Source organism: Nilaparvata lugens, chromosome X, assembly GCF_014356525.2.
Source record: "Nilaparvata lugens isolate BPH chromosome X, ASM1435652v1, whole genome shotgun sequence".
NCBI lineage: Eukaryota > Metazoa > Arthropoda > Insecta > Hemiptera > Delphacidae > Nilaparvata > Nilaparvata lugens.
In genome coordinates, this window is record NC_052518.1 from 75,581,688 (window position 1) to 75,596,762 (window position 15,075).

Genomic DNA, 15,075 nt, shown 5'->3' on the forward strand with positions numbered 1-15,075 from the left:
TGTATTTCATTTCTATACCTCTGCTCCTTAGCATTATCTCCTATCTATCTATGTATATATAAACGGATTTGAAAAAAAAATCCCAAGATAAGCCTAAAATCTGCGTTTGGACAGAAAAAAGCCAAAAAAAATCAACACAAACTCAGTTGCCCCTACGGTTAGCAAAAGTAAAAAAGGATAAAACGGCTATAGCAAGCGCCACTGGCCTACAAAAACAAACTCCTCATTTGTTACAAGCCTATTAATAAGCAAACAGCGACAGTAAAAGAGTTACGTGTCTCAAGTGCCAAATCTTGAAGCTTCCTTCCGCTACAGTTTTTGCCAATGACTACTGACAAAGTTTGTCATCTCCCAAACTCAGATTTTCCAAGAACTAATCGACTCATAAACTAACTTTCATAATCAACAAAACTAAAAATCTACTGAATCAAATACGTTCGAATTTGTCATGTATGTTCAGTTGGCTTCCTAGAGGGCATCAAGGGCGGATTTGAAAATATTCCAAAGATACGCCCAAAATCTGCGTTTTTCAGCTCTTTCAAGAAATAATCGAAAAAATGTCCAAATTTGGTGCACAGGCTCAGCTGAGGTGTAAGAATGTTGTATTTGGTACATAAGTTCAGTTAGCCTGAAAATTACACCCAAGATTCTACAGCGTTTTTCTGCGTTATCTCAGATTTTTCAAGAACTAATTGAGAGAAAATGTTCAAATTTAGTACCGTACATACATACGTTCAGGGAAAGTACAGTGTTGTTTAAGGACATGAAAATTACGCCAAAGATAGCCCAAAATCGGCGTTTTTCCATCGTTCATTTGAGTTTTCTCAGTTTTATCAAGAGTAAATGAACAGATGAAGTTCAAATTTAGTACAGATTTTCAGCTAGGTTCTAGAGATGTTCAAAATTTCGTCAAGATACGTCAAAAATCGGCGTTTTCTCAGATTTATTAAGAGCAGAATGTTCAAATTTGGTACATATTTCCAGCTAGGTTCTAGAAATGTTGTGTTCAAAATTGGCGTTTTTCTGCTTTTCCCCAGTTTTATGAGAAGTGAATGACAGAAAAGTTTGAAATTTGGTACAGTGGTTCAACTAAAGTGCACAAATGTTGTATTGAGAGTGCTTGTAACGTTTTTTGCGTTTTACAGCTTTTGTGAGAATAGGTGAACAGAAAACGTTTGAATCTATTAGAACAGAGGTCCTACAGAGTTTCAATTGGTGTTCTAGAGAGTTTGTGTAGGGAGAGCTTCAAGAGGGTTTCAGGGATGTCTTGATACTCAAGCTTAGTTTGGGTATGGCGGTGCTACTTTTGAGGGATCCTTTTATACAGTTTTTTAATGCATTCTTCTACATTTTCAAGTAGATTGGAACTTGAAAGGGTGACATTAATGTTTTTAAGTTCTGTACATTAGTTTCAAAGAACTAGACTGAAATAAAATAATTCTCATATCTCAATCACTTTACGTTGGAAATGATTTTCGTATGTAGCCTACAGACATTTGGTCAACTCTTATGTATGGACATTTTGTCAACCCTTAACTACATATTTTATATCAATTTCTTCGAAAACTGATGGATAGGAAACGTTTATATTCGGTACAGCAGAGGCTCAGCTACGGTCTAAACATTTTTTAAAGAAAAAGCGTCAAAATTTCGCCAGCGATACGACCAAAATCGGCGTTTTCCAGCGTGGTCTCAGTCAACTGGTGATTGATTCGAGCCTAAAAATCGGTATTTGACGGGAGGAAGCAAGCTCAAATGAAGAATGCAGGCGAGCGAAGCGAGTCTGCTGTTCTCATCTTTGGATGATTCAGTCGGCGGAGCCCCCTTGCTAGACGGATAAGGCAAGCGAAGCCAGCCTGCCGGCTAGTATAATAATATGCAATATTTGGATAAATAGCAATCTGAAACTGCTAGAGAAAATAATTTATTTGTAAAAGTGATGTAAGTTTGATTTTCTATTTTGTATGTTTATTCTAAAGGTGTAGGTTCATTTAAGAATTAATTTTTATACCATTAGACTGGTATGAGTAAAGTGCTTCTACTTGACATTGAAAGGAAGTTATCTGAGAATCTTTCATGAAGTTGGGAATTCATTGAAGCTTGAAGTATACTAGTCCAGGCAATGAATGCTCAAATAGGGTAGAGAGGGAAAAGTTTAGAAGACAATTATCGACCCCGTAGTTCTGTTCAGAGTAGTAAGGAGGTAAACATATCAGAAGTCCCCACCTCTACCCCCTGTGGGGGTGGTTCAAAGGTACAATTTTTGCAGCAGTTTCAGTGTTGAGTGTGATATTCCAGACTCGAATTTCATTGTCAAGTGATCAATTGTTACAAATTGAAAATTTTACCCCACCACATTGAATCTGCTATAACAATGGAAACATGAAATAGTGAAATAATATATCAAATTGAAGAGAAAACAATGCTCTACAAATTTACAATGAGCATTCATTATTACGATGCATTGTTGGAGAGTTATAAGCCCTGAAAGAGCAAAATAAAAAAAAGGATTGAAGGCTGTTGTTCTAACAATTTTACATTTTCAAGAGCGTTTATCTCGGAAACTGTTGGAGATATCACAAAACACTACAGAACAAATATTGTAGAAAATTTATCAAGCTTCTGAATAGCTGGTCATGTCGGTTTAACGCATTTTTCTCGAGATATGAGCGTTTAAGCTTTTTGAAAAATGCAACTTTTAAACCACCCTCATCCCTTTAGCACAAGGGGTAGGGATGGGGACTTTTTATATGTTCACCCCCTAACTGGTCCCAACAAAGCGACACAGTAAAAATTTTTGTTAAAAACATTCTTTCCAAATTCCTTTGTCATTGGTCTATTGTTGCAAAACTGATTTCATACTCAACACTGAAGCTGCTGCAACAGTCGTGGGGATGTGCGTAAACTTGTGAAATTATACATCAAATTGAAGAGAAATCGATACTCTATAAGCTCATGATCATCATGGATTTTTTTCATCGATATTCAAAAAGTTATTAGAGCAAAAAATTTAAGAATAGCAAAAAATGTCACATCTTTAAGGGCGGATATCTCGAAAAGTGAAAGAGATATAGAAAATGTTTTGAGATCAATACTGTAGGAAATTATGTAAGCTTTAATTTTGTATGGGATCGTCATGTCCGTAAGATGCATAATTTTGAGTTATATGCGAAACCAAAGAATGGTACCTTTGAACCACCCTCACCCCCTTAGCACAGGAGGTAGGGGTTGGGACTTCTGACTTCCTTACTACCCTGAACAGAACTGCGGGGTAAAAATTCGTCTTCCAAACTTTTCCCTCTATAACCTTTCGTTGACTGAGCTTTACCTCAATTTTTAGCTTTATTTAGAGCAGTAATTGGTTCATCCAACCCTAGCCCATCACAAAAAATATTTTCCTTTTTCTGAACTTCTTTTGCTATGTACTTTTTTCTTCTTTTTTTAATAGGTTCTGAACATCTGGAACATTATATTTTTTAGCAGATTCTTCTGAATATCCTTCGACAGTGTAATAGAGTGAAAGATTTGAGAATTTCGTAACTCAAGCAGAGATGTAAATGAAACTAATAAATTAAGGATGACAAGAATATTTTACAATAAAGATGCTCATTTCTGTTTCGAAAAATTGGTGGTTTGCTCCAGCTCACCCTGGCCTTATGGAATCAGCGCCAGTGGCAGGCTGCTCATGAAACAGTATCATGATAAACATCAAAATCAATTAACAATTGTTTGTCACACAATGGTAGCCAGCAGTCACAAATATTAAAACAACATTTTAAAACTATTTGGCGTATCTTTTCAAAGAATTTTTATTATTGCTTTGAGCTTCAGAATAAATTGATCGTAGGAAAATAACACTATTTACTAGAAGAAAGTTACCGTGCCGTACTTGCTTATGGCAATATATTTGAAGGTTTCAGGAAGAATTAGAAAATACTATTTCATAAAAATCTAATTTATTGATTTGTAAAAATATTGCATAACAGACGAAAACATGTAAACCTATTTTGTAATTAGTGTCCAAAATATCTAGAAATGTGTAAATTATCATTAGATAAAGATACAGTTTCTTGCAACAATAAACCTGTTAGTCAAACTAAATTTAGTTGAAACATATATTATATTATTCTACTTGATAGAAACAACACAGAATAAATAAAATTATCCTACTATCCATTATTCTAGAAAACTTGGAAAATTATTTGCTAATACCGTAGTGAAAAAGCATTGAACATTTTTAATAACAATAGTTGATTATTAAACTATCAACTGCTTAATACCCTATGACAATATCATTAATGGCAAATTACAGTAATACTAATATATGAAAAGGTAAGGCCCTTGATGTTGATACTCACTAAAGCTAAATCACATTTCATTAGTGGCTGCCAATTAACACAGTCTCTTTTAAACAAAGAAAACCATGTTTGATTACAAACATAAGACGCGCTATTCAGCTTGATTTCCATAATAATGAAACAACACTCGAACATAAAATAAAAGTGAACCCACTAGGAAACTATGGATAATAACTCAATTCAAATAATACATAATTGTAATTAAAAAAAAATATGAGAAATTTGAAAACTTTTCAATATTAATTCTTGAATGGAAAGACAAAAGTGGAATTGAATTAGACTAAAGATACATTTTCTATCCATTGTATTTATAGTGAGAAAGGGAACAAATATAGCTTAATTTAATTTAATTATGAGTTGTAAAACTTGAGTAGAGAGAGCTCTCCCTTTGGAGAAAATATCAAAGATTACATTCAAAAGTTTCTTGAAGAAAAAAATCAATATAAGAAGCAGAGGACTTCTCCCTCTTGTTCGATCTCTTACGGTTGGATGAGAAAAAAATCAGGAGCTTTAATTAATAAGTTATACTTTTGACAATGAAAGTGATGTTTTAGTCTACTCGAGTGATTGACAAGCTATGGTAACACAATTTGACTAGTGAAAAAATTAGATAAATAACAGATTAACTACCAATTTAATCATGCTAGATGCCACTATCACAGTAATAATTACAAATTTCCATTAATCAAGTTAAAGAAAGAAAAGACTTATTCAAATTAATTGGCAGCCATTAATGGCAATATAAATAGTGGGCATATCCTATAACTTACTTCAAACCAAATCAAGTTGGCTGTCTTTACTGCAAACAAAGGAGGGATATGAAAAATATATTATTACATCACAAAATGAGGTGAAGATTACTAAAAGCTGTCAAGTTGTCTCCTTATACATTATGAGTTACTGAAAGAAGGCATAATGTAGGCGTAAATACATCAGTCTATTCATAGATGTTAGCTAACACACAACATAATTTTTAGGCGTTAGAAGGAACCACACAGGAGAAACTTCCAAATCTACCCGGTCTGACAAGACACACGGAAAATATAATTCAGTATTCCTCCACTCTATAAGTAGATTAGGCGCTATAAGATTTATTAATTAGCTCAAAATTGCTCTAAACTACGACAGATCTTGTTTATTCATAAATTCACATAGAATAGCAGACTATTACTCAATACAGAGTCAATTCAAATTGAATTGAACAATTGGAAATTGTAATTCTTCTAAATTTTGTAAAAAATTATATGGCTTTCTCTAGTACAATTTTGATGTTACTAATCAATCCATCTCAAATTAATCTAGGTCTATTGAAAATTTACAACTACTTTGGAAAAGTTACCACTTGCTATATGAATTTACAATTTTTTACATGTTATTGGAGGATGAGACTATACGCCATTTACATGATTCATAATTAAAATGTTTGATAAACCACTTATCCGGTAACTTTCAAATTCGATCAGATATTAGATTGGAGACGTTTATATACCGGTACATTTGCAAATTTAAAAATGAAGTTTTTTGGAAGCCTTTGGTGCACAATTCACGTCTCTGCCTACAGGATTAGAAGTAATCATAGAGTTTTGGAAAAAGGTTGAATCTTTTCATATTTTTATGTTATTACAAATGCTAAGATCTTCGTTTTCTTCTATTGTGATTCGGATATATAAATATATGTAAGCATTAAATGAGATTAGTAATAAATTTGAATAAAGATTGGAGTGCTAGTGCTCTTTGCTCAAACGTGATGCGATCATTATCAAAATTTCCACAGTTATTTTGTCTAAATTTAGATATTTTTCTCCATACCTATGAAGGCAATAGCTACACACCTCTTAGTTAATCAAGAAAGTAAACGAGAATTATAATCATGGGAAATATTGATGAGCTGATCGTCTAAGCGGCATATCATTTTCAATAAACCATCACATGTAAAATTTGTTAGGTAGAACTTGAGACTGATTAAGTTGATTTCACAGTAAAAATAAAAATGTTATTTGGAATACGATAAATATTCGCATTGAAAATAAGAACTTCTTCTATTACGGAGTAGTTTCTAGTCAGAGCTATGAATCAGGCGTTTTATCAGCTAAAATTCTACAAGTTATATGAGCACTGCCTTTCTTATCAGAAAAGTGATATTCTAGCTGTATACAAACGGTACCTGCTATTGAAATTCTGTTATATCACTACCTAAATTTCATTTGATCAATAGTCTAAAATATATATAAATATAAACTAGCAGCTCTATGTTTTGACAAGCCAAACATTCAACATGCAGTTCACAAATGCAACTGAGCAAACTGCATATATATATATATATATATATATTATATATATATATATATATATATATTGAATTTCCAAACCTCTTCATCATCAATCAGCTTACAAAAATATAATCTTTAGATTCGAATGGGTAGTTATATTTCAAATATAACTTTTCACTTTTATATTTTAAAGCACAACTAAATTATCACTACGCAATTTTCTAGTAGTTATTCTAAAAATACGGTTAAAGTTTGTGTATTGGACTACAAAGTATTTCAAGTATAGCAAGTCTAGATCTCAAACAATGAATACAAAAATTACTAATAAGTCAACATTTCAACCATTTTATCTTCACTCAATCTGTTCCAACTGGCAATTGGCATAAAAGTTCAATTTCGTGACAAATCATATACAATTATCAAGTACAGAGTGCTATGGACATTTAAAAACCTAAATAATAGCTTAGATTTTTATAAAGAATACTACTCTGATTTGATAAATAAAATTTTGAATAACAATAGCAATAATACCTCAATGTCGTGTTAGGTAGGGTCAGTAGGCTACTTCTTGAATTTTTGGGAAAAATCAATAGTAAGTTCTTAGTTGAACATTAGCCTTGAATTCAGTTTTTCCGTATAAATAATATTGGTCATCTTTGAATATGAAAAAACAAATAACCTAAATTAAAAAAAATATTGAAGCATTTGCCAGTAATATAGAAATTTTGTAATCTGTTCTATACTATTAGTGGGAACTTCTTACTCAATTCAATTCAATTTCAGTTTATTTCCAAAAAACATAATACACGAATATGAAATACAATATACAACATATTTTGGAATCCCCCTACTAGACTATCCATCTGTGTGTAGGGATAGATTGTACTCTAACCGTATTAAAATCAGTTTGTTGTTGTTAATATCTTTGTAGTAATGATTCGAGTATCAAATTGTATGTAATCTCATGTCTGGAACTCTGAGATGAGATTTCAAGTCATTCGCAGGGAAGGTTTGAATCGATATGACACTGAAACATGGATTGAGCTCAAGGTATTTGAACTAACTAAACTGAACTAAAACAATCCATTTTGAAACATGGATTGAGCTCAAGTTATTTGAACTAACTAAACTGAACTAAAACAATCCATTTTGAAAGATGAAGGCCACACAACAATGGCCACATATCAATTTGGGAAGAAACGATTATAATAATTTCATTGATTAAAGGTCAATGACATTATGTAGGTGTTGGAAGTAATCCACTTATTTATCAATAAAATATATAAATATGCACAATCGAGACAAAAATTGATCATAAGATTTGAACACATCCGAGAAGATTTAACGAAATCATTATGTTCTGTGAGAACTGAACTAAGTACCAATCTATTTCAAGGCTATTCATAGCATTGTCAATCAATTTTTATAGCTAATGATTATACCGTAATAAAATTTGGAAGAGAGTACATGATATAATTTATAGAATGAATAAATCATTAGGAACAATCTATTGAAAACAGATTAATGCATTTTAAAGACCATTAAAATGTCAAATAGTGTTGATTTTTATTTATTAGGAGAAATGTTACTAAAAAGAACCAATTGTAATGTCTGTCAATATAATATAATATATTATTTATAATATAAACATACATACAGTAATTTGTGGGTGATTTTCCAATTAACAAGCTAGAACTATTCAAGATTAAAGATAATGGATTCCTGAGATTTTTTTCATTTAAATCTCTTGAAAGAATTTAATATTATGTGCACATTAGATATTTTATATCAACAGCTTACTATTTGAATATGTTCTAATAAAATAGTGTAAATTCATAGAAAAACAGGTTTACACAACATAGTGATCTTTTACACTGAACCATTATCTAAATCTATTTTCTACATGCAGGCTTGTTATTGGCAATCTATTTTTTTAAGAAACAATCACAAAGAAAACTCTACACATATTTATACTCTATTAAAATCACAATAAAATAAAATATATAACTATAACTACAAGGAACTATTGTTGAAGCCTAACTAAAATTAATTCATATCCACATTCATAAGCCACACCGATTCAATTCAATAACTTCATTCAATAATCAAACACAACGTTGAGAAAAGAAGTTAATAAGGTAAAAAACCATTGTTTCAAAAACATTCACTTGACATTCTATTTTTTTTTCAAAATTATTACATAATACATAAATTTAAAACTCATGTACATCAATAAGATAATCTCACTTGTTGCAATACTGGAAACAGACAATTCCATTGAAAATCACTGACCATCAACAAAATGAAGCTATAATAAAATTCAAAGAAATTGAATTTCGAGTGAATATAGATGGTTTATAGAGTGAAAATAGCTCGAATGCTCTATGCTTAGAATACATTCAAGCATAGAATTAATGAGAGGGAGGAAAGATTCAATTTGAGTTGTTTTGATCATGTTAAGTTTCAGTAGAAGGAAATTATGTAAGACAAATAGTGACAATGAAAATATTGAGTAAGAAGTAAAATTAATTTATATATTGCTATTTATTATTTATATATTTATATTTTTGCAGTTTGAGCAAAGGCTGTATTACCTACTACCATTGCTCATTTTGGATTGCTTATAAAGTTTGAGAACTCAAACTAGAATGTCAAATTGTTAGATAGAATAATTACATATTACATATTAATTGTATATGGTAGGATTAGAATAACAGTAGGAGAATATGTATTCATTAGGTAGAAGTTCAAATTTGAAGGAAACAGGCATTCGAAAAAAATATATTCAGTTCTAGAATTATGGCCATTCAAAAGATAATTCAAATTAATGTAGAACTTCTCATCACAGATTACCACTGGAGAAAATCAATGGTCAACTATCATGAAATACCACAACACAACTATATACTCAACTATCAACATTAAGTTTAAAACATCTAAATTAACACGTCTCAATTCACAAATTCCAAAAAAATATTTTAGAAAGAGTGGAATTTTGAATGAGAATGAAAGCAACAAAATAAACACATTTAATGATTCAATAAGTAGATATTAGTTCAAGATCCAATAATGAGAATTCTTGTTTGATATAATAATGAGTGTGTACTTCAATGAGAGAAAAAGATGGTATTTGTGAGGATCACAGATTCAAACGTGAGTTTTCGAGTATTCTTGCTTGGTGAAAATGAAACTAAACATTCAATAAGTAATCATCAATAATAATGATTTTTTTATCATGTAATGAGTAAGTATATAGTACATAATTTTATTCAATAAATAAATAACTAAAGAGTACAAAATACATTAAAAGGAGAATGAATAAAGAAGAGAGGAGATTAAAGATTTAAAGGATTATGAGCAAACAAGTATTCTTATTTAGTATAACGATCTAATAGCATGGAATAACCTTTAAAAAATATAGTAAATGAATTAAAAAGATACAACAATTAGAATGAAATGTTGATCGTTTGGCGTAGCTAATATGATTGTACATTCCCTGTGTAAAAAATGAATTAGTTACAATATTATAATGAAAATTGAAGAGCATGACGAACAAATAAATATTAATTTACATTAATTTATTTGAAATTATGCAAGTATGATTGCTTATCAATGAATAAATAATAACATATTCAATTGAATCAATTCAACGATTTAGTTAATGTCCATCGATTTGCCGTTGAATTATTATTGTTATTCGTGAATTAATTTGATGAAAAACTCATATAAAAATGACAATAACTTATTGAGAAAAACTAGAACAAGAATAATAAATATTATGATAATGGACGTGCAGATTCAATATTTCCTGAAAAAATACTAGGAAAAATAAGTGGAAATAACGTTTTTTTTTTATTGAAAATGAATATATTTCAGTATTAGAGCTTGAAAATTATCATAAACCAGAGAGTTCTTCAAATAAAATAGATTAATATTGTCTACGTGAATAATTCGAAAAAAAAATAAATGTAGAAGTTTGATACTCCCGTTTTATGGGTTTTGCTTAAACTGAAATAGCGTGTTCAAAATAGTTGAAATCAACTTCTACAAACTGTATTTCAAGATTAAGATTTTCATTATAGCTTGATCGAATGATCAAGAGCTCATAAAAAGAATAGATTCAAATTAGTCAAGTGAATTAATTAAGTAACACTAAAAATACAGAGTGTCTCACGAAAGACCATAGATTCTACATGGAATTTGCAACAAGAAATTACCAGTAAAAGTTTCTTATATCGACCTTAGTTTTCGAGATATATCGATTTTTCAATATTTTTTCAAAATGTCAACTAGAAAACCATCAGTCAAAATATAGTTATAAGAATTTGTAAAGAGGAAGAATTTCCATTCATAAGATTCATGTAATTTGTTCCTATGACGTTTTTGACCATTTTATGAGCATTCAAACGGTTTGAAATTTGGCTTTCAACTCGATGAATGTATTTTCAACTTTGAGTGATCATAAAAAGTTCAAAACATCAAATAAGAAACAAATTATAAGAAATTTTAGCCTATTTAAAAATAATTATATTTATATCTTGACTGACAGTTTTTTAGGTTTACAAAAATATATAAAAATCTTTATATCTCGAAAACGAAGGTCGATATAGAAAAAATTACTGAATATTTTTTGTTGCAAATTTCATGTAGAATATATATGGTCTTCGTCTGTTATACCTTTCGTGAGATTATCTGTACTATATTAGAAGTTAGATTAATCATTTTTGTTGAAGACAAATGTAAGAATATATTACATCATTTGATTTTTGCTAATAAAAGTTTAAAATTGTGTTTAATCTTGTAGTGGATCGATTATGTAATGACAAATAAGATATCAAGTTCGATAAAGTCGAAAGCACTAAAGGGGAAACCAGGAAGCGATGTTTTGATCACAATAAAATGAATCTAGTTATAAGAGAAAGGATTGGAACGGTTGATTGTTGATAATTTCTATACATTAAAGTGTAAGAAAATATAAAAGGATTAATAATATCGAAAAAACGAATGATATATTGCAAAATATATTATGTAATGCACTAAATGAGCTTACAAATTAATAAAATTTGCCCTCAGTTTCGAGATGTCAAACAATCAATATGATTGCTAATACGAGTCTGATTTGAATAAAAATATCAATATTATTTTTATACCTTGTAAAAAGATCTTCATGAATCAGAAAGAATATTAAAATTATACCGACTATAATTTTGACAATTTAAAAGTGTACTAAAAATTAAAAATTGAGATCCTAAAAATTTCTCAAGAGAGATAAGATTACCTTTTAAGAGTATTTTATTATGGCGTAGTAAGGTAAAATCTATTTAAAATATTAAATTGTTGAGCTTATAACGGAAACTCATCAGTCAATAAGCATTACAATATAGTAAATAAATAATCACATTCTAGTTGCGAGACTAAATATTAAGAAACATCAACAATGTTGTTAGCTAGAGAGTGACAGGCGACCAGTTGCAGTGATTGACATGGTGGTTGACATTGGTGGAGCGGTGCATTGGCACAGAGTCGATGGTGATCTGATCGACTGAGATGGAGCAATTGGAGAGGAAACTCCACGCTGTGTGAAGATCTTCGGTGGTGAGTCGATGGTTGGTCAGATGGTGTGGGTTGCATGACTCCGAAAGCTTTCTCCGCTGATATGTGAACCCTGGATGGTTTCTCGGTCTTATTCCTGCCCGTTTCGCACAAATTCCTGCAATAAGATCAATAAAATTCGTATTAAGCCAGGAAAACTTACAAATGTGAATTGCTTGATACATGGGAGCTTGATATTTATTCATTTGTAATTTGTCAGGCAGAACAGGGAGTTTTTGTTCACTTACTGATTGAAGGTCAATAGAGAATGACATTTATGTCATTAGCCTAGATTAGCCAGATGATCCAACGGATCCGGTTGGTTCCGTCAAATGATTTGCAAATGTGCAATCTGAATTCCTCTGATTGATGAAGTGAAGCAAAATTCAATAGACGAAGAAGATTGAATAACGTATTCAGTAGATGAAGATGAAGCAGGGAGAGATGAATCCAGGGAGGGGCTTTTCCAAGTGGTGTTTGAAAAAAATGTTCAGGGTGTAGAAATAAGTATGATGTATGAACAAATGCAAAAACCTAATTAATATTAAAAAATAAAGCTCTTAAATGCTGTTTTCAATTTGAAACTTCAACAGTTTTCCGGGTGGTGGGAATTGAACGGGGGGGGGGTCCCCCGAACGGCCGCCTCAATCGCCGCCCCCCCTCACAGATCAGAGTCCTGGATCTGCACCTGAGATAGAGGTGACTCAATCAAGAAGAAACGTTGTTTTATTGATTCCCAACCAATGTGTTCTTATTTTCCATTGCTTTTTACTATTGCCTCTATTCTCAGTGATGAGTGTTCTATACAAAGTGTTTCCGAACTGCCTACCAATATTCAAGGGCATTTCTTCTGGGTGAGAAACATATCTCGGCATCACTTGCGAACTGTCCTTAGTTACTAACACAGTTTGAAATTTTATTTACTGAATAACCAAAAAACTGTTGAATTAACAAAAAAATTACAACAAGCATGATTTTTTTTAGTAAATCTAATTACAAATAGTCAGACACCTCATCTTCCAAGATTGACCGGGTATTGACCGGCTGGAGGTTTGTTGCACTTCTTTTGACTGTCTTTGAAATTCATACAAAACATCACAACGTTTTATATCAGCTGTGTGAAAGACAATGTTGTCAAAATTGATTGTGCAAAATTTAACTTCCGTGTTCAGCCATTATTTAGAAAAAAAATTGTGAAAAAAACAAAATGGCGGCTGTGTGAGTGGCTAATGACTTTTGAACAGTTTGAAAATTATTATAAAATGTTTCTTACCAGGGAACTATGCCAAATGCTGCAGAAATGGAAGTAATTTTTTTTGTTTTCACCTCATTCCGTTGAAAGTTGAATACATATATGATACAAGATACAAGTCTGAGATCAGGCTACTTTGTTAATTTACAGTATTTTGCCAAGGAAGCATTTACTCAAGCTTATTCACACCAATTGAGGCATTTATTTACGGTTTACTCGACTCCCTAGCATTTACTTGTAAGAGTTTTATTCATTCAAATTTTTCTTCAACTCATCTTACTCTTGATATAGATCGATGATATATTGTCCTATTCGTTTCTATTTAACCGGCCCATTGTATGATTAAATATATTTGCATTCATGATGTGCGTACTATTGAAGGTTCCCAGTGTATATGACAACATCTATTGATATATATATATATATAATATTTCATTGTGATTAAACTTGGAAAGCAATGGACAACGTCACAATAATTTGAAATCCACAATAACTAGGTAACAAAAATTCAACATTATACAAATTTTTGACACTCAAATTCCTGAAGGACCTTATTGATAAGTGAATCAAGTCGTTGACTTATTATTATTATTATTATTATTAAATTAAACTGTTCACAGATAATTTTATGCTGCTCTAAATATTTACACATCAATCTGCGTTCGTATTTCAAAAACGTTCACAAAAATAGGAGTTAAAGAGATAATACAAGGTAACAGTTCAATAAATATGTGCCAGTGAATCAGTACATATACATATTTATTGATTGAAAAACTATGACAGAGATTGGAGAGAAACAAAAGCAACCTTTGTTTTATTTCGTTGTATTGTTCAGTATGTATATTGAGATTATGTCGAGGCAATATTCTGCTATTTATGATTGGCATGAAAATTCTACAGTAGTTCGAATTCCTTGAAATAATTTAGAGATGTTATAACTCTCTTTTCATTTTGAGTTTGTCTCTAGAGAAGCATAAACAAATTACGCTCTAGCCGCATTCTTCAATTCACATCATTATGAATAAATATAACAATATTTACAGCAAATATTATTCACCTGTTATATAAACGTCTTCTATGTGAATTAAAGGTGTTTCCAATGCAGTCTGATACAGTCTTGTGACAACATCGTAGGACATTACATAGCCAGTTCCTGATAAGTAATTTGGATACGTCTGACCATGATACATGTAATGTGGGGTATACCTGAAACAATTATTAAATAACAGAAAAATAAAAAATATTGATTCAGAAATGTAAAATTGTGGTTATTACAAGTACACTATAATAATTATAATTTATGTTGACTGAATTGTGAAAACTAAATTGAGACTTCTCCACTCTTGTTCTTATACAACTTGCTCCTCGATCCATGTAAGGAGCCTTCTTCGAACTGTTCAAGTATCTAGTTTGTTGTACACTGTAAAACGAAGAAAAATAAATTATTAGCAGCTCGCTCCTCAACCCATGTGAGGAGCATACTTTAAACTGTTCACATATATTTGTTTTATACTGTAAATGAGAAAGAATAAAATACAATTTTAATATCGATTCTCATATCCATTTGAAATCTGCTCGGCTTTTCGGGAGCTTTAGAGAAAAG

The 15,075-nt window shown here is 30.9% G+C and overlaps 1 protein-coding gene across 1 annotated transcript in view; it reads right to left on the reverse strand.

Annotated features, from left to right (window-relative positions):
• Window positions 1–3,939: 3,939 nt before the first annotated feature.
• LOC111046952 (beta-1,3-galactosyltransferase 1) overlaps window positions 3,940–15,075 on the reverse strand; it is a 69,626-nt gene continuing 58,490 nt past the window's right edge. The window contains exons 4-5 of the mRNA XM_039441634.1: window positions 14,530–14,678; window positions 3,940–12,338 (exon numbers count right to left, since the gene is read on the reverse strand). Coding sequence (XP_039297568.1) covers window positions 12,076–12,338; window positions 14,530–14,678 — 412 coding nt within the window. The 3' untranslated portion in view covers window positions 3,940–12,075. The remainder of the gene's footprint in view (window positions 12,339–14,529; window positions 14,679–15,075) is intronic.